Genomic DNA, 26,399 nt, shown 5'->3' on the forward strand with positions numbered 1-26,399 from the left:
TTAGATTAGGCTATTTTACTCAATACAAATCTAATGCATTTTTTTTATAATAATAAGAAATAAATAAATAAGATTGGAAAGGAAAATAGTCATATATTTTGCAAAACTAAAGAAACAATTGCTTATGCTCATGCTCAACATTTTTTGTGCATCAGGACTTTGTGGCACAAGAAATATAATAATTCAGAAATTTTATGTTTTATGAATGCTATAATTATTGCAGCTTACCAACTAAGCTGCAGAAGAAAAACAGATGTAAAAATGTAATCATTTATAGTGCTTAAACTTAACCTAGTTTTAACATTTAATATTATTTCAGTTTTCTCTGTTAAATATACAGTTAATTATTTCTCCTATTCAATTTCATACACAGTATGAAGTATTGTATTTGTCATAAAATATTCTGTGTGGTTAAAGATGCTGAGGAAAACCTTCCTAGTAGTTTATCCTCCTGTGAAAGTTGCAGGTCTAGGTAAAGGTCTTTGTGAATACTGAAGATGTAAGGGTTATTATAGATAAGACTGTACACATAGTGCTCTAAAATATAATGAGTCTATTTGAGCTTCTACGTTGCATTACACTGCATTGCATTAGTTCTGTATTACAAAAGTTTTGGTGTTATTTTATAGATCTGAATGCAATAATAAGCTATTTTATTCTATAAAAGTATTTCGATTTTCTCAGTTCAGATATATGCATGAACAGTAAAGGCAGTAAAGGCAGTAAAGGCAGTGAAGGCAGTGAAGGCAGCTTTCATTCAAATATCGATAATAAGGGAACAAATTGCTTCTGTCGTGCAAAACGAATTGTTCACGTTGTGCAAAGGACATCACGCTAATTGGTGGCTGCTTTCCTGTTAGCGTGTTTGGTCAGGGTTTTGCTTTAACCTTGATTGCAATGTAGAGATCGGTGTAGAAATGTTCAGCACCGGCGAACATCAGTCGGCTTTTAAAAATAGTCTGCGTGCAGATAGAAATGCCGCTGGCCTTTTGTGCGCGCGCACAGCCAATGAGCGCGGAGCTGGTTGCTCAGAGCGCGCGCGCGTTTCTCCCCTTTCTGCCCAACTCTGACCTTGAGGGAGACAATAAAAGAGGGTCAGAGCGCGCGCCTGGGGCAAGCCGAGCCACCGTGAGCCTTCCACAGGTCAGTACCCACGTGCATTTTCTAATATCTCTGACGGGAATATGTTTAGAGATTCAAACGTTTCATGTCTTTCACTTTTAGGCTGTTCATGAGAGAGAGGGGACATACTTTCCGAAGTGTTATACATGCTCTCTGACCTGGATATGTGTGCTGTGAAATGTGTGCAGGTGTTTTAAGGACCAGTTTCGCGTCCCGGAGTGTTTACTTGCGTCCAGCTTTATGGAGCTGATTGAGTTCTTCGAGAGCGCGCACAAGCAACCTGGGCCTGTGCACGCGCACGCGCAGGGATTGGACGGTACTGTCTCATCAATCTGCGTCTCAAGCAGTGCATCTCGTTTGGAAGCACATAACAAAAAAAATTGTACTGAAAAACAGCATTGCTTAGTGATGAATGACTTGCAGAAATACCTTGTGGAATTCAATGCCAGGTTTGCATTTTTAATACACAGATACAAATGAAATAGAATAAAAGACTGGGGCATTTTTCCTATTTTAAATACAATAATTGTACTAATACTGAAACCTTGTGTCAGTGTCAGCTAACCCTAACCAATTTCTTTTAAAATGACCAAGCTGTAAAATGAACTATTCCACTAACAGTTACAGGTAAAAGAAACTACAATAGGATGCACAGAACTGCAGCTTTTTTATATTGAGTTTAACACAAAAAATCTCTTAAATTGCAAATATGAAAAACGCATAGTTATACAATAAAATGTATATTAAAATTGTAATAATTTACATAAATTCTATACATACAAAAATACAACAAACCTACGTTAATGTTGTTTGGCATGGCTTTTTTATGCTATTTCAAGTTGGAGCTGATTTTTTTTTAACCCCTTGCACATCTGATATGTAGATTTGCAGATTCATATACATGCACAGTAGCTATATAGCAAAATATTTATGAGAAAATGCTTGGTATCATATATCATATATATTTAATTTAAAGATGAAATAAAATAGCCAAGAATAAAGGAAATCTTTCTCAGGGGTTTCTTAGTTACTGACATTTCTCTGTGTGTTTTGTGCAGAAAAGATGCAGGTCTGGATCCCTGATCAGTTGGAAGCCACAATGTGGAGATGAAAACAAATCAGATGTAAAGAAGATGGAAGAATTATATTGATAAGAAATTCACAGAGTAAGCATAAATCTGATGAATGTATACCCCATAAATGCAAAATTCAGGAAATGCTCATTTATAATAATAATAATAATAATAATAATAATAATAATAATAATAATAATAATAATAATAATAATAATAATAACTATATATATTTGCATATAAACTTCTATGTCCACTTGGAGCGTATGAGATTTACATTGGTTTCAGAAACAAATTAAATGATTGTTTTACTGTTAATCACAGTTTTTGCACATCAGAGTATATGCAAATACCTACTAGTGATTTGTCTAATTGCTGTGGTTTTATTTGTTTTTCTTCCCTCACCTCCATGCACCCTTCTTACAGACCTCCTCATGGCTGTTCGGTGTGACAGGGAACCATAACAAATGGCTACCAGTCTACACTACTGCTGACATCTCAGATTTTCAGAAGCTCAGATGCTTGAAATTATATCTGCTTCATTGCTGACAATGCACACCATGACTTGCTAGAATGTAAGCCAACAGCCACTTTCTTTTTAATTTCACACACACACACACACACACACACACACACACACACACACACACACACACACACACACACACACACACACACACACACACACACACACACACACACACACAACTTTTTTCTTTTTGTCTTTTTCTTTTGCAGCCAGTTGGCTGCTTTTTGGTATTTATATCACCTCTGATGTATCCTATCCTCTCTCTCTCTCTATATATATATATATATATATATATATATTTATATATATATATATATATATATATATATTATAATGAGTGCCCAAGACATTCTGTAGGTCCAAATAAAAGAAATACATTATATGTGCATGATGTGTGCTGTTCTTAGCCTGTTTCTCTTTCTCTTTACAGTTTTGAGCAGTTGTACATCAGTTTCACAACTGACAAACTTAAGCAGGGTTTTTTTAACCAGCACATGTTCATCTTGGAGCAAAAGGAATATAACAGGTGGCACTGAATGGACTTTATTGACGTTGGCTTAGACCTACATTGACCTCATTGACTAGGTGAGCTCATCCTGTATAAGTAAGATTAAGTCATGATAACTGCTAAATAATTGTGATCCCCAGTGATGTATTTTTATTGCGTTGATGGCGGTCATCTGCGTATGTGTAATAAGAGAAAATGCATAAGCTACAAATCAGCAAAACCCTAATGCTAGAATTTACCAATACCTAAGCAATTTGGACCAGTTTTTAGAAATCAGTTATTATATATACAGTATATATAATATTGAATATTTATATATATATATATATATATATATATATATATATATAGAAATATGCTAAGAATTAGACATCCAAATGAAGTAAATTGTGAATATCTTCCAAGCATTATCTTTCAATTTAATGACAAGCAGTTTTTATAATTTCACAATAAATTCTATGATTATTCAATATAAATTCATAAAATCAATATATATTCTTGTTTTAAGAGACTGAGGCAAGAAAAGAAGAAATGCACTTCACTCTGATTAAGCAGTTATTTACAGCACAGAAAGTTGAGGTTGAATGCAGAAATTGGAAAGACAGAGTTGATTTGTTGATAAAATCAGATGCAAAATGACAATTAGAGAGCAGCAAATTTGAAAACATTAGAAAATATTGAATGGTTGTATTATATGAGGATTGGTCCGTAAACAATTGAGAACTCTTTCATGGACCCATAATTCCTATAAAAGATGTTGGAGAGCGAGGCAGTTAAGACTTGCAGTGATGTTTAGGTAACTTCACCCATGAACATCACTTTAAGTCTGTGCTGGCTCCACTCTCACCTGCAGCACCAACATTATACAAGGTAAGAGTTAAGAGTTAAAGAGTTTTGGTTAAGCAGAGCAAGTGGAGTGGAATTGCCTCTTGTGGTCTTAAAGGTATTGCTTTGTATATTTCCTAATGATGAACTTTTGGCATATTTTCACAGGAGAATCCTAACCTAATGGCCAACCAGATGAGCACTCGGTCTAACTTTGTATGCTGCAGCATTTGTGAAATGCAGACCTACTGAAACTTGCACCCTGCATCTACTATTCCAAAGGACAAATCGGACAGTGGGACAATGAGACAATGAGACTGTAGAGAAACTTCTAAGTTTGCTGTATACTAACCACATGCAATACAGGTTAGCCAACACAATGGTTAAAACATCTTAATCTGTTCTTTCTCCCTTCTATAATTTCTTCACCCTGAGTTCATGACTCTGTTCCTCCTCATCTGCTTGATCACACAGAAGATATGAGCGATAAGCAGATAACAAAGATTACCGGCATGCTGTAGTAATTCTGCTTATGATGATTAAGGAAAATAATAAGCCTTCAAGTATTTTTTGCATACTTAAGTCAAAATTATTAACTGGTACCTTTTTTTTTTATCAAAGTGCTTAAGAGTTGAATGTGTTTTTGTATGGCTGCAATTTTAAGGAGGTATGAGAGGAATGTGTGAGGTATGTTTAGCCTGTGATGTGGCGTGTGTCCAACATGTGTCCACAAACGCGTCCATGATTGTGTGTGGCCCCTTTGCAAGAAGCCTGTTAAACCCCTTCTACCCCAAATAGCATTGGCAAAAGCAGGTGTGGTGGTGGGTCATGTGGTGGCTCAAAGGAACCCCGTGCCAGTTGTTGAGTATTCTTTCCCAGTATGACCCCCATCCCCACATTATAAATAACCCTCACTGCTTTGTTAGGAATAGTTGCTGTCAATAGCATACACATTGCTGAGATACCAGCTCAGGTGATTGAGGATTAAGTCCTCTTGTTTCACCATTGAGTTGGGTTGCAGATAATCAACAACCTCTCTCCAACCTCTGACTGAGTGTCTCTGATTGTCATGCCATGCCAGCAATGCGGAATTGATTTACTTTCCAGGCATGTCTAGTGTCACCATGGGCTTACTGATATAGAACACAAGACACAATGGCGTGTGCTAGTCTGACCCTATTTGGTGCTGGCCTCGCTGAGCTAATTTAGAACAATGGGGAGGAGGGATTGAGTTCCACTATCAAAAAGGAGGCTCTCACTCCTAAACTTGTACTCAAATGAAAAGGAAGAATACTTACTGCCAAATTCTGTAAATGTAAACGTACTGCATACTAATACATTTATAGGACTTGGATTGATCCTTTATTTTTATGCACTGTTTGCACTAGTTTGCCCACTATGCACTTTCTGTGGCTAGGACAACTACTTTGTAGCACCATAGTCTTGGAGGAACATTGTTTTATTTCAGTATGTACTGTGTCAGGTATACATGGTTGAAATGACAATAAAAAACTTGTCCTTTTTCCTAAAGAAAGCAGAGACCTCGGGATGTGGATTGGTTAAGTAGGCAAGACAGTCCATTAGAGCAAATGTAAAAATCTCTGGATTAAGAGCGACATCCAGGCACACTGGATGAGCCTTTTGTTTGAAGTGGATGAAGATTGTGTAGAAAGGCCTAATTGAGATTTTTATTTTATTTTAAGAGGAAAACAAATTGAGAATTGAGCTGTAATGTGAAAACGACTATATTAACTACAATGGAGGGTTGGTTCAATCCAAAATCAACATAGATATGTATCCTCTTTATATATTATCTATACGTATGCAAGTTACATAAAGGCCAAGTAGCATGAAAAAAATAAAGGCAATGGAGCTCGATGGGTATATAGTCATCTGTATGATGTGGCAGTAACAGATCACCATAACAGCTGGTTCTTGATCTGGAAAAGGTCCAAATAGATATTGAACAAATTGGCCAAAATGTGCAAAACCTGGTGGAATGAAAGTACAAGACCATCCTGGACTATTTCAGAAAGATTTACCACAGTGCAGCACAGAGCAGATATGGACGAGTATCTTGCAAAACAACTGTGCCTTTTCACGAAACAGGCACATTGTTCAGCCATGATTGCCTATATTTAGAGTAGGTGACTTCACACAGTGATGAAGCATGCTCCTGATTAAATTTTTGGTTTTCACTTTGCTCTATCCTAGAGATTTCATATAGTAACATGATGTTATTCAAAACTCGCAGATGTTTCGATGGCTGCCTGAGTACAAAAATGACAAAGTTTTAAATAAAGCAAAATTAAAGAGAATTATTGGTGTGATGTATATATGTAATATGCAATGTTTTGAAAATTAAAGAATGTTAATAAGATTGTATATTTCTTTTATGTCCTGTCCACTACAGCAAGGAACCGCTTGACCATTAATCAGAATAACATTCGTGCCATAAGCTTATGTAATGGTGTGAGATTCATGTGTTACCTGGAACACACTCACATCTCACTGTCACACATCCCCTCAACATGAACGACACATTTTTAAGTCTCTGCCTCAGTTATGTTATACAGTACTGAGAATAAGGCATGCAATTAGTTATGCACGTATCCAAGTTCTCCCAGAACACCATATCTAAGCTCTGGATGTTGACAGATTCCTGATAGACAACCTCTAATTGTCTATTGCCTAATTATAATAACAATCTTAAGCCAAACCATGGCTGCAGTGGGTTTAAGGCAACTTGTGTTTTGTGTTCACAGAAATATTATTAGTCATCAGCCATAAAATACATCACTGCACCAGATCAGGGAATAAAGCAGTTCCGTAGAGACTGAAACTTAGTCATCATTGGTATCATCATCATCTGAATGTATTCCTTGACAGAATTTAAATGTGGCTTATAGGCTTCCATAGAAGATGCTGCAGATTTGTTTTAATCAGTTTTGAAAGGCAACCTGTAGCTTGTGCCCCTACACTCAAGTAGCAACTTTATTCACGGCTACATAGCCTAATAAAATGCACTCATTTCACATTTTGTGTCACTCTATATCTCTATTTTTCTTCCGAGACAGAAAAAAGTGTGCCCAGCTTTCCTTTCTCAACAATTACACTACAATAATGTTGAGTAAAAGAGCATTAAAGAGAACATTCCTGTTCTTACCTAACAGTAGAACCGATGTGGTTGATTTCTTTTATAACCCATCTGCCTCAAGGTTGAAGGTTGCACCTCAAGGTTCACGGAGTTGCTCTTTTATTCACCAGGATGGCAAAGAGTAGTTACGCAAATTATACAACCATCCCGTTATCTGAGACTAGTGCTAATCTGTGGCTAGATTTTTATACCATACTGTGTAAACCCTAGAGAATATTTTGCATGAAAAAAATTTAATTGTGTTTACTGCAGCTTCTGAAAATGCTCAAGCCATACTAAGATCCCAATTTTACCTCATTCTGATATTCTGAACAACTTCTGTTTACCTCTTACAACACATGCATTTGTCTTCATGGCCTATTAGTGGCTTATTTTTAAAATGTTTTCTGGGATTTGTTCTGTTTACTGCTTTTGAGTCGTGGATTCGGACAAATGCGGATGGTTAGGCAACATGATATGAAAACCACACCTTAAATGACCTCACTAGTTTAATTATACTTATTTGTCATGCAATAAAATTCAAACAGAATAAACAAGAAATATATATAAGTAGTAACTCGCTATTCAAGTACACTGTTTTAGCTTTTTTTGTGTAAACAATAAAGAAACAAAAATATTTCATGTTTTATCTATTAAATGTAACCCCACATAGACACACAATCACTCACTGCATTTGGGAACAATAATGTTTATGTAATCATGAGACAGTTATGATAAAACATGTTACATCTTTATTTTTAATTACTGTTCTGTCACTGGGCTGAAAAGTTAGAATTTGAGTTCAAGAATGAGCTAAACATTATCCATAAATATAGAGGCAGTATTGAAACTAAGCAAACCACCAACAATAAATTGCATTGGCCCTGAAGTTTATCGGTTTTTGCTGATGAAATAGGCTCTTCATGGGCATTTCCATGGTTTGTTTTTTTATTCAGGTTACAACATTCCCGTAATATTTAAAAAGAGGAGAGAGCCCTTAGACTACAGCTGAAATGTGTGTGTCTCTGTAGGCCTGGACAACAACATCCAGCGGCTATTGCCACACACAATTTAGAATCACTGGTTCATTAGAAGCAGTACAGTCAAACACACTGGTAAAACATATGATCCACTCTTACCCAAGCACACTCTTCTCTCTTTCATTCTCTCTCTCATCCATACATGCATACACCCTATATAGCAGTCCTGTTTAATGAGCGCTGCATGTTGCTCTGTAGATGTTCACAACAGCAGCTCATTGACAACCTTCTTTTGCTGCCACAGCCACAAAGTCACCATTTTCACATCTCCAGAAAGTCTCTATCCAGGTCCCTGTAGGCCTCGTCTATGTAAGTGGCTATGGCACAGAGGGAGCTCCGATCTGAACTCAGCAACACCGTCACGGTCTCCTTCCAGTATGTGAAAGGAATACAGGAACTCTAAAGGGATAGATACAGTAAGTAAGAAATGTGTACACAGTAACAGATTAGCCAAAAAAAAAAAAAATAAATCCCTCTATGCATGACTACTTTTCAGTCTTTAGTAAAAAGGCATGGGAAAAGAAATTATCAGTGGCATTAAGAGCTTAGTTTATCATGACGTCTCAGATGCATTATCATCTGTTCACAACAATTGACATTTGTATATTTATGACATTAGCATGTATAGAAAGTGGATCTGTGGAGAAAGTGGAGAAATAGGATCTGGCTTGGATCTCGACCGGAATACCCTGAGCTGGCAATAGCCACTTGTTCCTTTTTAGAAGCCAAAAAACATCAATTGGCCAACAAAATGTTTTTCTCCTCATGCCAGTATCAGAGTGTGGGAGTAGCAGTAGCTTAATCTTCATCAGTGTGAAATTATGGACTGCTTACATTCTCCAGACAGGTGCTGTCCTTGTCTTTGTTGAGGTAGTGATGTTGCCAGAAGCGCAGCAGGTGGTGGAAGTTGTTGAGCAAGCAGCCGGGGTATTTCTCAACATACTCCTTCTCCTTAAGAGCTCTTAAGTAGAACGGCAGCTTGCCCCGCCACCGTGCCAGCATCAGCACTACCAAACTCGTGTTCAGGCAGCTCACATTCTCCTACAATTGGAAAAACAAGACACAAGTGTTAATAAGATTGGTCACCACAGGAGCTGTAATGCACACTGGCAGAATTTTCTAGAACAGTACAAACCCTCGGTACCAGATTTTACTGAAAAGTAATCAAACAAAATAAAAATACAGTCTTGCCTGAGTTAGAGTCTGCACATTAATGATGTTGATCAGCCTAAAGAGGAAAGAGAGTCTATTCTCCACTTGAGCCATGTAGGACAACAGGCGGCACTCGGACAGCACCTCGATCACTGAGAGAGGAACACAGTATGTGTAAAGCTGCATCATGCAATGCAAATTCAATCAGCTCTACTCATTTTCTCATTATCACCTTTCATGTCCTCTGTCTGCCCTTCGAAGCGGTCCAGGGACAGAACAATGCAGCGTACCAGCATGTTGGAGTCCACGAGTGAGCTGTTGATCTGGTTCAGAAACGTCTCAAACTGAAATAAAAGTGCATGCAACAATTGTGTTGAGAGCATTTAACTGATTTTTTTTTTATTATTATTATCCTTCAGCAAAAAGTACCAATATTCCCTTAATAACAAAATATGTTGTGTCATAACTGGATTACAAGTTTTTCCGTAAGCTTGTCAGCAAAATCCAAAATATACTGATATAACTAGGAACCAACAATGTCACCTATAAACCCACCACAGGTAGTTAGATAAAATATATATAAAAAAATTGTTAAAAAATCTATGCATCTTTAGCCATGTTATCAGGCCTACAGTCATTTTACAGATATTTTCCTCAAATGCAGATATTTTCAATATCCCCCAAAGAGAAGCAGCTGAAAACAGAACAAACTGAATTCGTGTTGAAATTGGCTACTAACATTAAGCACTTTACTCTGGAGGCCACACTAACCTTTTCTTCTGTGTTCACATATTTGTTAAATCTTTTGAAGGCATCAATGTTGAACTTCATGAGTTCACCAAGCAGATCGAAATAGCTCTGAAGGACATCACGTGATTTACAGCCACTGTCAATGATGCAGAATAGGATGTGCTGCAAAGACACAGAGGGGGGTTTAAATATAGGCAACAACAGATTTCGTGACATACATGGATATGAATGTGCAAGTTTAAAGGACAACGTATATAGAATGTCAGGATCGCTCACCTCCAACAACCCCCTTTTCAGCAGAAACATCTGGTCTGCATATGATGTGGCTCCTCTTAGAAAACTCTCTACTGCTCTAGCCTGCCAGAACCTACAGAGTAGAATAGGAGTGACAGATTTTAATGCACAGATAATCTAAGAATCGGGTCATTTTATTGGTGAAACGTTAGATTCGATTTGATTGTTGCACTCACCGGAATGATGAATCGACTGGCTCTTTCTTCATGACTGAAATCAGTCGTGTGAGCAGGCCCTTCTTCCCATCACACGCTAGATTCCTGTAGTAAGTGTGTTCAGACAACAGGAGATTGTTGTTGCAAAGCAGACAAAAGGACAGAACAGGCAAACAATAAGAATTTATTTCCTCAGTACCTGTCTGTATTGACCAAAGCCTCCACTTCAGGAATATTAGCTTTCAGAGAGATGGCGCTGAGCTCATTCAGCTCCTGCCCATTCAGGAGAAGATACTTGTTCCTGAGACCAAATAAAAAAAACATGTTAATGCATTATTTTAAAATATAATTTAGATTTTAGAATTTTAGATCTATTTTATAACTGGTACCTTATACAAATACAAATCAAAATTCACGACACAAAGCATAGGACAGATAGTTGGAAAGGAAATGATGAACATTCAGAGAGTACTCACTCATGATGGTCACTGAAGCTCTGGAGCAGTCTAAGGAACTGGATCTTAAAGGAGATTTCCTGAATAGAGAAGAAAATGTGGCCTGTGTAAGCCTCCACGTATTTTACATTTTAGTGAATTCTAAGTAAATCCTAAGTGCGCTATGAACATGTTTTCACCTGGCCAATTGCATACATTACATTTACAGCATTTGGCAGACGCCTGTATCCAGAGCGATGTACATAAGTGCTTAAATCTCTATCATTGGATACATTAATGCTGGTTCACTAGGTTACATACGTAAGATACCATGAGTTTATAACATTGTGCAAGTTACAATGAAAAAGTGTCAAAGGTTTTTTTCTTTTCTTTCATACATCTCAGTAACAGGAAACGTAAATCAAGACCAGATAAGGTTTATCAAGACCAGAACATGCACCTTCATATACAGTAACACTACAGTAACCTCGCCTTACTTTCACAATTACAGTTTAAAATATTTAGAATTTCTCTCTTTTTCTGCAGCTTGTACTGCCTTATTTCCAGTATTGCGGTGTGACCCATCTTGCACTACAAGTCAGTAGTTTTAATTTCCTTTAGTACTGGGTTTTTACAGTGGTAATATTTTCTGTATTTTCTTTATGCTAACGATAATTAAATTGAATTTAATGAATATGTAGATCGGATCTTATTAATCAAATCTTTTGAGTAGGCATGAAATGCAATTTAACATTGTGTAGTTGGTCAAAATGCCGTACCCAAGAAATTCAATGCCGTTTTAACATGAAGTCTATTTTGACGAAGTTAATAACTGTTCAAAAAATGGAGACTTGAGTGCAATACGGTTTGTGGTAGCTGCAGCTGTAAAGCTAACACAGCACATAGTCCTAAACCATTGCATCAAAATGCTTCGTATCGACTGCAGTCCAGAGCCGTCTTCATGTTTTTTAAGTGACACCATCCACTGTAATCTCATATGCAAGCTAAATCAACCCCTCTTTCCAATAGATTACACATGGACCAAATCTCAAACGGTTTCATCAAAATACTTTATCAAGATCCGTTTACAGGACACATGAAACAAAACAAGTGTCAATGTGGTTCTTTTTGTAATAAGTGCAAGCTCAAGGACACGAGTCTTACTGGACTGCAGTCACAATTCTGGTTCTGTCTGTGTAAGACGTGACTAGATGGATGTCTCCTCCAGATCAGCTTGTCAAACAAATTGTTCAGGCCAGGAATCAGCCGGAACTCTGCTAGCATCCTATGAACCTGTGTGAGAGAGCTACTGTTACTCCAGCTACAGCTGAAACATCACAAGGTTTCCACTAATATTTGAAGCTCGACTAAACATTTTACCTGATTTCTCTGTCGTCCCATGAGCAGTACGCACAGAACGTAGAGAACCTCCACTTTGTACATGATCTCATGCACGATCTTCATAGACTGAGGCAACGTGTGCCTAAGAGGACTTGATGAAAGCGAGCCTTCGTCAGATGACTCTGGAAAAGAGAGTAATGAGGTTAGAGTTAGAGATTTAAAGAGACATTTTCTCTCCACCTACTGATGACAGATTTATACTGTCACAGTCAACGTAGATGCACATTGCAGATAAATTAACTTTGTAATATGCATGTCTAGTACTGGTGTAATACTGGCATTGACACCTGAACCATGTACGCTCATTTCCAGCCCACAAAAGCTCAACTTGTCCAGTGGATAGTTCTGTTTCTAACCAATCGTTATATTTTCTTACAAACTAATTGGTCAGTTTCACCAAGCATAATGATGTGAATAATACTAAATGTCTGCAAATATCTTTATATATTTTTCAACAAAATGATTCGAGTTCTGGTTCCATACCCAGTTCTCATTGTTGGATCACAAGTTTCCACTGACTTGAGAAATGAATGGTGGCAATAGGATTTGTATCTAGCGTTGTTAACATGACTATGCAACCAGACAGAGCATAGCAACTGAAACTCAGCGTTTGTTTTCAGTGAACGCTGTTCTGAATTCATGTTGCTGCTTAACTGAGCGGCTGGTTGGTGTCCAAGTACAAAGTCCAAAATATTGTAGTGTACGATTTTATGGCTTTTTCCAGTCCTGCTTTTGGCAAGTTCCTTTTTATAATCCCTACTTGTTTATGCGCACACACACACACACACACACACACACACACACACACACACACACACACACACACACACACACACACACACACACACACACCCTTTCCCCCCCAGATGTAGAAGTTACTGAAGGTGTTCGTTTGGTATCTAGCAATCAACACTGTCTTGTTTAGAACACTTTTCCTGGTGATGCTACATTTCCCAGCCCCTGCACCACACCCAAATTTGTAGATGGAAAAGCTGCATTAATCCTTCTCTCACCTGTGCTGCTCTGCTCAGCCTCCTCGATGGCCATCTGCATGAGAGCATCCAACACCAGAGCGTTGTCCAGCCAGCTGTGCCAGTCCTCCAGCTCCTGCAGTAGTGCAGCCGTGCCTGAAGCTTCTGACACTTTCCGTGTAGCCAGCTTACAGAGTCGCTCGATGAAGCCCGGGATATTTAGTAGTGCAACTGCAGGGACAGCAGACAGCCAAGAAACTCTAGTTTTATTCATTTTTAGAATCTCATGGATCTTTACATTTGATGTGGTCCTGTGTGTTTATTGTGTTGTATGTGGATCCGTAGTCCTGCAGGGCCAATATTTCATCCTACTTTATGTGAGGAAAGCATTTTAACATGTATTCCTGAAGCTTCATAATTCATTCAAACGCATGACTGTTTCAAAAGTGTTTACTGATACACAATGTAAATAAGATAATTTTAAAAAATATGCTTTTTTTTTTTTAGTTTAGCATGTGGCCCTGACCTTGGTTGCTCTCTGCACGTGAGGGAGATGCGGTTATCTTCTGCTGAGCATTGCGGGCCAAAAGGGTGTGTTTATCATCCATGCCTGCATCTGGCTCCGAAATGGTGACAGACAGGATACGGCAGAAGTTAGCCAGCTGCTGTTGGTTGAAGCTCTGCACCAGACCGGCCAAGTTGGGAATATCCTCCAGTCGGATCACCTCCTAAGAAAATAAAGATTTAGAGTTCTTATGTGTTACATTTTGGTAAGTTCCTTAACTTAAACAAGTATGTTAATTTACCTTCCTGACTCCCATTATATCTTCTATAAGTGTGGCAGTCTGCAGGAAAGTCTTTTTATTTGACATTAGAGTGAAAAGAAACATGACAAAGTCGTCCCTTGCAGCAAGACTTTTGGTAACACCCTCTGTCTGCAAGAGATGAAAAAGAAATGTCTGCATTCCCAAGTGTGATCAGAAATGTTAGATTACCTTCATATCCAAATGAAAGAATAGCAAAAATACCTACACATATACAGCAATTGTAAAGAACACTTAAACAGTCCTTAATGAGATCATCACCCACTGCAAACACAGAAAAAAAAGAGTCAAGGCTGCACAAGTTTCTTCATTTTATTCTAAACATTCAATAAAACAATTCTGTTCAGCAAATTAATTGTTTTATAAACACTAAATATAGTTTCTGGGCTATACACATGAAGTAGTTACAGAAACTGTGTTTAGGCCAGCATTTTTTTTTTAAATATTTCCCAGTGGGGTTTTCTATCACTTACTACAATGATATATGAACATGACAGTCAGCATGCTTTACCAAGTTTACCAGAACAATGTCTTTGTGCATGTGTTGCTACATTTAAATTCACCCTTTGTACTACAAGGGGAAAAACCCTGATGTAAGGTATTATTATTATTATTATTATTATTATTATTATTATTATTATTATTAACTATCTAAAAGGAAATGTACATTGTTTTCATTGTGTTAGTTTGCTACTATGACAAACTCTGGCTGCATTTTTTCTGGTATCTTAACTTATTAGCAAATGTTAAGATGTTAAATAGATGTAATATTGCTGCCAACTAAATGAAGATTATGACATTTTACATGTAATACAGTGACCCAATGCGCTCTAATGGTAATGAATATTTCTGTATGCTACAAGCTTTACAGCCCTCTCCTGCCCACAAGAGTGTATTTATTAAAAATATTTCATTTATAAGCCCAGTTTGACTTTTTTTTTTAAAACACCTTGGAAGCCAGTCTCAACGCATAAAACTACAACATGCAGATTTGCGTGAATGATGAATGATTTTGAATGATGTTAAATTACAGGTACTTACTAATGGGAACATTCCCCTGTATTGAGAGAGTGGGCCTCATCAAAATCTCTACAAACAACTGAAATAAATTGAATTGAAAATAGATTAGCATTGTCACACACCATGAAGAGATGAGATGATGTGACAACGTGCAGAGACAATGCATACAACACAGGTCAAAATGTTCGTGTACAGCATCACTCACGTCGACTCCTCCGAAAAGGTCGAAGGTGTAGGTGTTCGGTGACACAGACTCCTGCGGTGTCTTTCTGTCTTCTGTCACAAAGGACATCGCCTCCATGGACAGCAGTGACGACAGCTCCTACGTCACCACAAAACAGTATTGGCTTGCAAACAAACATTTAAAATACAAAAAACATACACAAATATTTATGCTGATCTGTTGTTTTTTTTTACAGGGATTTGTTATAAATACCTTAACCACATTGTGGCTCTTGGAAAGATCGCTGTTTATGTGGCTGCTGTTGTGAAGTTTCCTCAGCAGTAGTGGGATTCCCTGCCATCGAGCTTTCTTATCTCTCTCCTCAAGAAGACCCGCTGGGATCTAATGACACGATGATTAACACTCAATCATGCAACTGATGCACAAGTAAAGTCACTGCTACAAACTACAAAAGGAAATCACTTAGAAAATGCAGATGCACGAAATTTACGCTTCGTTAAAGGCCAGATGACCTCATTATTTTTACGGAGATGCATAAACAAGACATAAACGCTTACAAGGAAACTAGTAACTATTGGATACGACTAGTAACTATTAGTAACTAAGTTACTAACTCGTGCCACCCGGAACTAATCTTAAGGGCGTTAGCTTGCTATGTTAACTCTTTTTTTTTTTTAGACTTTAACGCTTTTAACAAGTTATGCAGTTATTAATAAGATAGCTAAAAGCGATTATTTACAAACCTCGGACCTGCTAGGTTTCGTATGCAATACGTGTTACTTATTGTTATTATAATCTACTAAGATTAAAATAGCCAAGCTGAGAAACACTGGAGATGTCAGGACTGTTAGCAAAACAGCTAAGCAGCTAGCTAAAGCTGGATTGCAACCAGACGACTGTGTTATAATCCCACACGCTACCGTTATCTAGCACACACACACACGATGCTTTGTTATGTGTTTAAACTCCAACTAAAAGTCAATATTGTGAGGTAAATGTAAATAGGTTTGTTAAGGCGTTTTAAATAGCTGTTAGCTAAGCAGTAACTTCGGGTTCGGGGCTCCTGCGGCCTGCTAGTCCGAAATCTGCGGAACAGGCGCTTGATTGCAACAACAACAGATATAAATCATGGTCTTCCTACCTGTGTGCCATGGTTCATCCCCAAGCCTGTTATCTGTCCATATTTGATCTTGTGCAATATGTTTTTGCTCCGATTTCTCCGTCTTGTTTGAGTTCGAGACGACTGCTGCCCGTTAGCCGCCATTGTTTTTCCTTTGACGTCGCGATGTTTTCTTTTTCTCCAATAACGTCTTTGCCGGATGACACAAACAGATACATTACTGACCCCTACCGACCAGGAGCGTGAATGAACCGCGCCCTTATTCCAAATAGCGTATGAAGACATTAATCCTGGCTCTTTTCATCATTTCATCATAAAGTGCTCCTTCCTCTTCCAAAACAAATGTGAAAACGCCAAATTACTAGACCTTTGCACTAACTAATCCACAGGCGTCGAAAAACATTTAAGTAAATTTACTTTGGTACTTTTGTTCTTGCACTCCCACAGACATGGACATTTACAGATCATCTGTTTGGGACCATATCAACACGTGCATCGACAATGTCACCACCGTCAAACACGTGAAATGCAAGAGATGTTGCTTTTAATCTGGCAACGCAGCGGACTACAACAGAGCCAGGGCCAACCTGAAAAGAGGCTTCCGGAGCCAAACATACCTACAAAATCCACATAGAAGAGCACTTCCACAACTCTGACCCCAGATGCATGTGGAACAGCATCCAGACCATCACAGACTACAAACTGACACCTCAATCTCAACCAACCAGCAGTGCCTTCCTACCAGACAATCCCAATCACTTGGTTTCGATCAAGGTATAGGATATTTAACCTCAACCGCTGACTCTTCTCCTGCTCACAGTTCACTTTCCTTCTCAACAACAGACGTCTATTCAGCGTTTAGCAGAATGGATGCACTCTAGGCAGTTGGTCTGGACATGTTCTTAGAGCATGCGCTGAACAACTTGCACAGGTTTTCACTGATATTTTCAACCTGTCACTGTCCCAAGCCACAGCTCCTACATGCCTGAAGACTACAACCATCATACCAGTGCCTAAGCACTCAGCTGCCGAATGCCTGAATGACTTTTGCCCAGTCACTCACCCCTATTGTTATGAAGTGCTTTGAGAAATTGGTTCTGAATCACCTCACTATCACCTACACTGAACCCACACCAGTTTGCCTATCGCCCGAACAGGTTGACAGAGGATGCAGTTTCCATGGCTCTTCATTCAGCCCTCACCCACCTGGATAAAAACACCTACATCAGAATGCTGTTCATTAACTTTAGCTCTGCGTTCAGTACAGTCCTTCCCACTGTACTGATCACTAAGCTCAGTGACTTGGGTATGTGCACCTTCACTTGCAAATAGATTCTAGACTTTCTCACCAACAGACCTCAACCCTCATTCTAACACTGGCATCCCACAGGGCTGTGTTCTGAGCCCACTACTTCCCAGTTCACCACGGCTGTGCTCCTCTGCATATCTCTAACATCTTCATCAAATATGTAGATGACACACTGTGGTTGGCCAGATCAGAAACAACGAAGAATCGGCCTACAGGGAAGAGATCCGAAGTCTGACAGCGTGGTGTGCCATCAACAACCTGACCCTCAACACCACAAAGACTAAGCATACATTGCTGTACATTGTAGGGGCACGGCTTTTAGATACTTAGCGGTAATAGCGCTGAATGAATAAAACCAGGATCTGCAAGCTCCGTCACAGAATAATAAATTAATACAAAATGATAATTTTTATACAAATTAATTCGGGTAAGAAAATTATTTTATTAATTAATATAATTAATAAAATTTTATTTAAATGAATAACATTAATTTAAATTAATACAATTCATTTGACTATTAAATAACACTAATCAAATTAATTTATTTTATTAATTTTTATTATTTTATTAATTTAAATAAAACAATATTTTAAATAAATATGTATATATTTAAATTGATTTAAAAAGAATTACAATTAATTTAATAGTTAACACAAAACATTTGACAGTATTTATGAGAGTAAAGGTGTAACTGTTTAATAATCCAATACATATTACAAGGGGTACATGCAGAGATCATAAGAAAATTTAGTCATTATCACATCAAAACAAGACAGAATAAATATAATAATGCAGGGCCTCTTAGGATGTCCATACTAGAAAGCAGATTGAGGTGATATTCTTTCTGGACCCTTAGGTTAGAGTAATAAAATAGAGTAAAATTGTATATTTTATTTTTGATTATTTCATTTTCAATTCTTAAAAGCATGTTCAGTTTTAGTAATAAGTTACTTTCTACATGAAAACATGAAATTAAATACTAGAGTGCATTGTTTTTCTTTCATCACATGTATGTATTCTTGGCTGAATACTTCCAATTTTATATATTTTTTTTAGCTTTTTACAAGTTTTTAAAGATTTTGACACCTCTATTATCTATATATCTTGCACTCTATATTTTCACTTAATTATATTTCCTCCGTTCTCATCCACCCCTTTTTATGCAACAACTCCTTTTATTGTTTGTGCTTTACAACCACTGAAGATTCCTATAGATCCATTCTTATATTTTACTTCATAGTATTCTACACTATACACTCACCGTCCACTTTAATAGGAACACCTGTACATTCCTGAAGTGATCTAATCAGCCAATCATATGGCAGCAGTGCAATGCATCAAATCATCCAGATACAGATCAATAGTTTCATTTAATATTCACATCACCCTCTGAATGAGTAAAATATGATCTCTGTGACTTTAAATGTGGTCATGATAAATCATGATAGCCTCAGATTCTTGGCTTCGGCTGATGTAAGGGGAACATGATGTGGTCTCCTGTTGTTGTAACCCAGTTACCGTGAAGTTCAATGTTTTCCCTTCCCACACTTGTATATAGTGATTGAGAGTGATTGTATCAGTTTCTATTTCCTTCCTGGCAGCTCAAGCAAATCTTTCCCTCTCACCTCTCTTATCAATAAACATTTCCATCCACAGACCTGTTGCTCACTGAGACTGTTGTGGAGGAAATTCCCAGGAGATCAGCAGTTTTTGAAATTCTCAAACCAGTCTGAGAATCTGATACCAACATACATCTCATGATCAAAGGCACAGCAGTCACACATTTTCTTTATTCTTTTATTTAATTTCTATTCTTATATGTGAAAAAGTATGTGTGAGTGTGTGTGTGTGTGTGTGTGTGTGTGTGTGTGTGTGTGTGTGTGTGTGTGTGTGTGTGTGTGTGTGTGTGTGTGTACAAATGTGTTCCTCATAAAGTGTAACTATTAAATTAATCAGTTTGGAACATGTTTGTTTGCACTATATCTAATTAATGGCTAGGATAATCCTGAATACAGAATATTTGTGAATATTTAGTCAAAACATGACTTTTCTTTTTTTCTGCCTCTGAAAAGTGACTCTTCATAAGTACAAGCTGGCTCATAATGTTCACCTAAAATAGATGTTTCTGATTCTTTAATCTTTTATCAGATACACCTACCAATTGTTTACCACTTTGAAAGTAAAAGATTACTGACTGCATCCTGTCTGTCGCTATGCACAATTTGGCATCCTCTCTACTCCACCCTTCAGTTGTCTAGGAACTCTCTAGGACCTGAAATGTTTTGGGTGGTGGACCATTTCACATTCACAACAGTGACACTGATATGGTGGTCTTGTGAGTGCTGCTTGTTAGCATGTATCAGGCAGAGCAGCAATGCTAAACAGCAAAAAAAAAAAAGAGGTTTATTGGCAGATATTGTAGGGTTTACATATACAGGAATTTGTCTTGGTGTGTTTTTGCATTGTAATAATAAAGAAGCAGATAAATATTAGAAACAAAGGTTATAAAAATAAGCATAAATTAGAGGGAAATAAAAATAGCAACACTAATTGTACACTAATGCAGGATGCACAAATAAAAATGTTCCATTAAAAAATTTCCACACATTACAACTAAACAAAATTAACTGTACATTAGTGCAGGATGTACAAATTTGGATCAGTGCAAATTCTCACAATTTGAGGTACGAAGGTGGATTATAACATTCAGAGCACTGAGAGTTTATGTAATGCATATGAACAGTGGGTGGGGCTGTTTGTTAAAGGTAGGGTCTCGATTTTTGAAAGCCAATGTCGACATTTGAAATCACCAAAACAAACACGCCCCTAACCCAAATGGGTCCCACCCCTGTATTTATAGCTCCGCCCACACATACGTAACCCAGGCAACTAATGGAAAGTAATGTGTCTTTATCATAGCTGAAGGGAAGAACAATACGATTGCAGATAAACAAACAAGCAAAAATGACACACAAGCATAATCATGCAAAGGACGGCATATATTAGTTCTGTGAAATAAAGCAAAACCAACGTTACTCACCTATCGAGAAGGAAAAAAGCAACCTCGGTGTATTAAGTAAAGTTGGCCACATATTCACAGATTGGAGTTTCCCGAGTCAATAACTCCTGAGCTAAACGCTGTTACTACACAAAACGTGGTTGTAGCTGCCTCTCTACATTACAAAGATAGAAAAGAGGTGTTATTTGTGTAGTAACAGCATTTAGCTAAGGAGTTATTGACTCGGGAAACACAAATCTGTGAATATGTGTCCAACTTATTGCTCCTTCAGTTCTCTCCAGTGCTGGAAAGCTGATCCTATATTAACACAGGTCCTACTTCTTGCCTTATCGTAAGCCTTTCTTCGCTTTCTTTCTTTGTTTTTATCCTCCATGTTAAAACCACTTTCTGCTAATGTCTCACACTGAACACTCTCTCCGAACAAGACCCGCCCCTTTCTCCTCATTGGCTACACGTTTGTTTTGTTTTTTGCTTATTTTCTGGCCCGACTCAGTTTTCTGAAGCATTTCTCAAAAACCGGAGACCCCTACCTTTAATGGCCAAGGTGGCAAAAAACAGAACCGAGCGGAGTGCCTCAAAGATCTTGTGTCCAAGATGAGAGGGGTCAGCTAAAATCTTAACTGCCCGCTTTAGGGTCCTGGAAGTGTACAGATCCTGAAAATGTGGTAGATTGCAGCTGAGCACCTTCTCAGCAGAGTGAATGACACTCTGCATTCTGCTTTTTTCTTTGGCAGTGGCACCAGCATAAAAAATGGTGAAGGAGGAGGTGAGTATAGACTCAATAATGGAGATGTAGAAGTGCAGCATCATTGTCTTTGGTAGGTTGAACTTCTTTACCTGCTGCATAAAGTACATCCTCTGCTGAGCTTTTTTTTAACTAGAGAGTTTATGTTCGACTCCCATTTGAAGTCCTGGGTGCTTAGGGTTCCAAGGTAGCTCCCAGGTAGCTCACACAGAATGACAGGGGAAGGAGGCCTGGGTTCTTCTTAAAATCTACCACCATCTCCACTGTTTTCTTAGCGTTGAGCTAAGGTTGTTCCTGCTACACCAGGTCACTAGGTGGTTAATCATCCTCCTTGTAAGCAGACTCATCCCCCTCAGCAGTGTTGTAATGTAACGGAGTACAAATACTTCGTTACTGTACTTAAGTAGATATTACACGTATATATCTACTTTACTTCGCTATTTAAATGTATGTCAACTTCCACTTTTATTCCACTACATTTCCTAGATAAAATGTATACTTTTATTCCATTATATTTCCACTAAGCATCTTCGTTTCTTGTTACTACAAAATAAAATCAGAAGAAATGTGTGCGACTGCAATAAGGGAGGTTTGGCGAATCACTGCTCCTAGATTGCATCATGCACGTCCGCGCGCGCTACGGAGAAGCACAGGCACGTGCAGCGTGCACGCGCAGTCAGAGCTGGAGGCGTTTATTCGGCTGAAAGCCACAAATACGGCAATCAAAAGCAGTGAAATTTCACTATTCTTATTACCAGAGTTGATAGCACAAACAAAATATTAATGCAAACAATCCATTCAATACTAAATAAAAATAACATTTATTGATTTGGTCTTTGACTTGTAAATATTTGTTTATTAGTGACTGCATTCATTGGACACACTTTTTGTAGAGAATGCACACATACATGAACTGATTTGATTCAAGACTGGCATCATTACATCATGCATAAAATTTTGATGTCCACTTTTGCCATTTAATAATACCATAACTTTTGGCTTACTATGTAGTCATATAATATAAAACTCGTCTTGTTTTAAATTCTCACTGAGGGCTAAAACCCCTAAAGATGAAACCCTAGAACCGCCCCTGGTCTTATGCCTACCGAAAATCACTGAAATTTTACTTTTTACTTTTACTTCAAATACGTAAGTACATTAAATATCAGAAAATTACTTTTGATATGTAAGTACAGAATATATCAGATACTTTAAGACTTTTACTTGAGTAATACTCTAAAAGGTGACTTTCACTTCTACCAAAGTCTTTTTCTAGTAAGATACTTGCACTTTTACTCAAGTATTGCTTTCTAGTACTTTATACAACACTGCCCCTCAGAGATGAGCCCAATGAGGGTGGTGTCATCTGCAAACTTCAAAAGTTTGACAGACTGCAGATTGGAGGTGCAGCTGTTGGTATAATGGGAGAAAAACAGACAAGAAAGAACACAACCTTGGGGAGAGCCAGTATTTATAGCCATTTTATATGCTCAAAGTACTTCATTACCATAGATGTCAGAGCAATAGGTCTGTACTTATTAGGTCCCATGGGTCCTAGGTTTTTTGGGGACAGAGTTGATGGTGGACATCTTGAAGCCGGCTGGCACATGGCATATGTGTTAAAGGTGTCTGGGAACACTGGAGACAACTAATCAGCACAGTGCTTTAAGATTGATGGCAAGATTCTGGTCCAGTGGTTTTGCGTGTTTTATGTCTCTTAAATATTTTGTTAACGTCTCTCTCTGTGGTGAAGAAAGCCATGCTTAGGCTTGGGGGGTTGGGGGGCTGCCATTGAGGTATACGTATGTGAGGAGGCCTTAACTCCTGCTAGGGTGGGGGTGGTTAGGCTCATGGGCAGCAGTTGGTGTTGAAAGCTGGTGTTGCTGGGGTAGTGATGACAAGACTGTCACATTGACTTTTAAAGTGGCAGTAGAACTCATTCAAGCTGTTGGCTAGACACAAGTAGTTAGCAGAGAGGGGGCGTTGGGTTTACCGTAAGTAATTTGTCTGAGCCCTTTCCTGGCAGAGTCATTGGCTGAAAACTGCTCTAATAGTTTTTCAGAGTACAGCTGTTTAGATTCTCTCCCAGCCTTGCAAAACCTGTACTTCAGCTCTTTAAACCTAGTTCTGTATGCAGAGTCTGTCTGTAAACCAGGGTTTGTCCTCATTGCAACTCACTCTGGTGCATGATGGTACACAGCTATCCACACAAGAACTTATATATGATGTTACTGTATCTGTGTACTCATTTAGAATGTTGGTGGTAGACTTGAATACATCCCAGTCAATACAGTCAAAGCATGTGAAAGTTTTATTAAAGTCACCAAGGATAATAACAAATGTGTCCGGGTATCTGATCTGCGACCACGCGATGGAATGTAAACACTGACCAGTATGAATGAAGCGAACTCACGTGGTAAGTAGAAAGGCTTGCAGTTTATCAAAAATTACACACGATCAGAAGAACAGTATTGCTGAATCATCGTCACATCTTTGCACCAGTCAACAACAACAACAAATTTTCAGATTCAGATCTGGTGCAATTTAGAACAAATAAAAACAGTTATTCCTGTAATTTTCCTAATAAAGGTGTTTCCTCTTCCCTGCTCAATTTGACCATGATGACGCCCTTCAGCTCAGCAGAGGAACCCTGGTGGGCCAAAACGACGTGTGGATGCTCTCGTGTCTCTTCGTTTAGCTGGGTGGGCCTGCTTAAAAGCCTGGACTATTTTTGTAGACGTGAGGGAGTGCAGGGAAGTAAAGGGAGTGTTGTTCCTGTCAAATAGGAAACGGCAAACAACCAAGTTCAGAGCAAATATAAAGTGCAGACTGAAAGAAGGACAGTAGTGGAAAAGAAAACGTGGACTCAGTGGACATCCCCCTCCAAGTAGGTGAGCGGTCTTGTTGATTGTAATCATTGCAGGTGAGCCAGCACTTCTTTTCATAATTGGTATATTATATTAAATTGTTTAGGTTTAAGTTATTTAAATCAAGCTCTACAATTAGACTGTAAGTCTTATGAACAGTTTTATATTATTTATTAAATACTAAATAAATTTAAATTTATATTATTTAATAAAACTTTATTACATATTTTATATTTTTTTATAATCAGTAAACTTTTAAAAATGTAAAAAGTAATACTTTTAAGAGAAACACTTTTTCAAAGTGTTGGAACAGAAGTTGATTTACTTAAACTTGAAAAAAGAGCCAGCAACAACAAAAAAAAAAAGCCTCCATGTTACCACATTATCTACTGTGAAGTAGAACATGACTGTGATTAACTGTTTTCTCTGCCTCTAATTAAAATGCGAATCAACACAATCTAGACGGTCCAGAGACTGGGAAACACTTAGAAGTGCCTTACAGTTTACTCTTCCATACAAATGTATTTATTACTTGCCCTGGTTTTGAGAACAGAAGAATTCAGTATTTTATTAGTAGTAAGCAGATGTTGTGAGAATGGTTTGAAAAGATTTAAAGAACTATATCCTATGTTCCAGGAGCAGGTTTTTTTGTTAAATAGGATATTACATTTATTTACAGACTGAGGGACCATGGCCATCCTGCTTATTTTTATCACCCTGCTACATCTCTTCACAATGGCAATTCTGTTTATTGCCACCATGGACAAGGTTAAAAATCATAAAGCTTCTATTCACAGATATATGTTTATTTAAAAAATTGCCTGTAGATATAATCCAGTTTTGTTTGTCTCATATGTACACCAGAAATGATTATAGAGATTACTCAGATATTATGATTCTCAGTCCCTGGTTACAGTTTTGTATGTTTCTCCTGCTTGACTCAGTCATGGTGGGTGTGGAACAGCACAGAGAAGTCAGACATCTGGTACAACTGCAGGCTAGACAATGAAACAGATACGTGGCTTTGTGCTTCATTAGAAGAGACAGGTATAAACTAATCTTTTTTATTCTTTAGCTATTCTACTGTCTGAAAGCACAGTTAGCGATGAACTTTATCTTTCAGAGTGGCTTCAAGCTGTCCAAGTCCTGATGGTCATATCTGCAGTCTTCTGCTCCATCTCATTTCTCATTTTCCTTGCTCAGCTTTTTATCATGTCAAAAGGAGGCCTCTTCTACCTTACAGGAGTCTGTCAAGCATTTGCAGGTAAAATTGGTGACATTTAGAAGTTGTATTGCTTATAGCTGAGCGTGAATTGTAGAAATATAGTTATCTATCTAGTACATGTAAATGGGTATTCAATTTGTTTTAAATCATTTCTAAACTATGTTTATTTTCGGTTTTGTATGAAAAAAAAATCCAAATTTTCATTGTGGTTACAAATGTTTGGACCCTACTAATAGGAACCGAGAACATTTTTACCAAATAAGTGCAAGCTACATAATTAAAGCCAATGTGGTCTCCTTAATGAAATCTCGTCTGTGTAATCATTTCTTTCTCTTGCAGGTCTCACAACCTTGACTGCAATACTCATCTACACATTACACAACAAAGAATTCCTTCAGAACCACAGAAAGTTGAGCTCTGGACACTTTGGTTACTGCTTTATTTTGGCATGGTTGTGTGTGCCTTTGCTAATGTGGAGTGGAATCATGTACATTTATTTGCGCAAAAGGGAGTAGTGTCATTTTTCACTCCTGTTCAAGTTAAATATAAAACAGCCACAGGAAAACCTATATTTATATTGTATCAATTTTATATTTTAACAAAATCAAACTTAATATTTGTTCTTCATTCGTAAGATAATGTATTGTACCGCAATATCTTGCAGTATTTTTATGAATAAACCCTGATCAAAACCTC

The 26,399-nt window shown here is 37.8% G+C and overlaps 2 protein-coding genes and 1 long non-coding RNA gene across 6 annotated transcripts; 2 read left to right on the forward strand and 1 right to left on the reverse strand.

The window, feature by feature from the left end:
- The first annotated feature begins 898 nt into the window (after window positions 1-898).
- LOC113658300 lies at window positions 899-6,404 on the forward strand. 2 transcript variants are annotated; one of them, XR_007139201.1, is made up of 6 exons: window positions 899-1,143; window positions 1,225-1,571; window positions 2,181-2,288; window positions 2,622-2,770; window positions 3,155-3,309; window positions 4,226-6,404. It is a non-coding gene; the product is annotated as an uncharacterized LOC113658300 (long non-coding RNA). The 2 variants fall into 2 exon arrangements; XR_003444352.2 differs by having other exon boundaries at window positions 908-1,143; window positions 1,311-1,571; window positions 4,226-6,403.
- A 1,521-nt stretch (window positions 6,405-7,925) lies between these two features.
- On the reverse strand, window positions 7,926-16,732 carry trpc4apb (transient receptor potential cation channel, subfamily C, member 4 associated protein b). Its single transcript, XM_027170668.2, has 19 exons — window positions 16,560-16,732; window positions 15,671-15,799; window positions 15,440-15,556; window positions 15,256-15,313; window positions 14,423-14,478; window positions 14,197-14,325; window positions 13,917-14,118; window positions 13,433-13,621; window positions 12,399-12,541; window positions 12,183-12,311; window positions 11,061-11,119; window positions 10,784-10,885; window positions 10,606-10,689; window positions 10,412-10,502; window positions 10,157-10,297; window positions 9,618-9,729; window positions 9,425-9,537; window positions 9,068-9,274; window positions 7,926-8,632 (listed from the first exon to the last, which is right to left on the reverse strand). The coding sequence occupies exons 1-19, from the start codon at window positions 16,680-16,682 to the stop codon at window positions 8,495-8,497; spliced, it is 2,322 nt and encodes a 773-aa protein (XP_027026469.2). The 5' UTR covers window positions 16,683-16,732; the 3' UTR covers window positions 7,926-8,494.
- A 7,614-nt stretch (window positions 16,733-24,346) lies between these two features.
- Window positions 24,347-26,399, forward strand: emp3b (epithelial membrane protein 3b). 3 transcript variants are annotated; one of them, XM_027143188.2, is made up of 5 exons: window positions 24,347-24,498; window positions 25,158-25,246; window positions 25,423-25,525; window positions 25,602-25,742; window positions 26,043-26,399. In XM_027143188.2, the coding sequence occupies exons 2-5, from the start codon at window positions 25,169-25,171 to the stop codon at window positions 26,216-26,218; spliced, it is 498 nt and encodes a 165-aa protein (XP_026998989.1). In that variant the 5' UTR covers window positions 24,347-24,498; window positions 25,158-25,168; the 3' UTR covers window positions 26,219-26,399. The 3 variants fall into 3 exon arrangements, with proteins under 3 accessions (XP_026998989.1, XP_026998988.1, XP_026998987.1); XM_027143187.2 differs by having other exon boundaries at window positions 24,350-24,502; XM_027143186.2 differs by having other exon boundaries at window positions 24,366-24,534.

This window comes from Tachysurus fulvidraco, chromosome 23, assembly GCF_022655615.1.
Source record: "Tachysurus fulvidraco isolate hzauxx_2018 chromosome 23, HZAU_PFXX_2.0, whole genome shotgun sequence".
Lineage (NCBI taxonomy): Eukaryota > Metazoa > Chordata > Actinopteri > Siluriformes > Bagridae > Tachysurus > Tachysurus fulvidraco.

Excerpts from the sequence above, each read along its gene's own strand:
- trpc4apb (XM_027170668.2), bottom strand. The coding sequence starts at position 16,682 with ATGGCGGCTAACGGGCAGCAGTCGTCTCGAACTCAAACAAGACGGAGA. Across the intron at positions 14,479-15,255 it reads ACAGGGGAATGTTCCCATTA|TGGGTGATGATCTCATTAAG; the intron begins GTAAGTACCTGT and ends CTGTGTTTGCAG. Across the intron at positions 14,119-14,196 it reads ATATAATGGGAGTCAGGAAG|GAGGTGATCCGACTGGAGGA; the intron begins GTAAATTAACAT and ends TTATTTTCTTAG.
- emp3b (XM_027143188.2), top strand. The coding sequence starts at position 25,169 with ATGGCCATCCTGCTTATTTTTATCACCCTGCTACATCTCTTCACAATG. Across the intron at positions 25,247-25,422 it reads TTATTGCCACCATGGACAAG|TCATGGTGGGTGTGGAACAG; the intron begins GTTAAAAATCAT and ends TGCTTGACTCAG. Across the intron at positions 25,526-25,601 it reads TGCTTCATTAGAAGAGACAG|AGTGGCTTCAAGCTGTCCAA; the intron begins GTATAAACTAAT and ends TTTATCTTTCAG.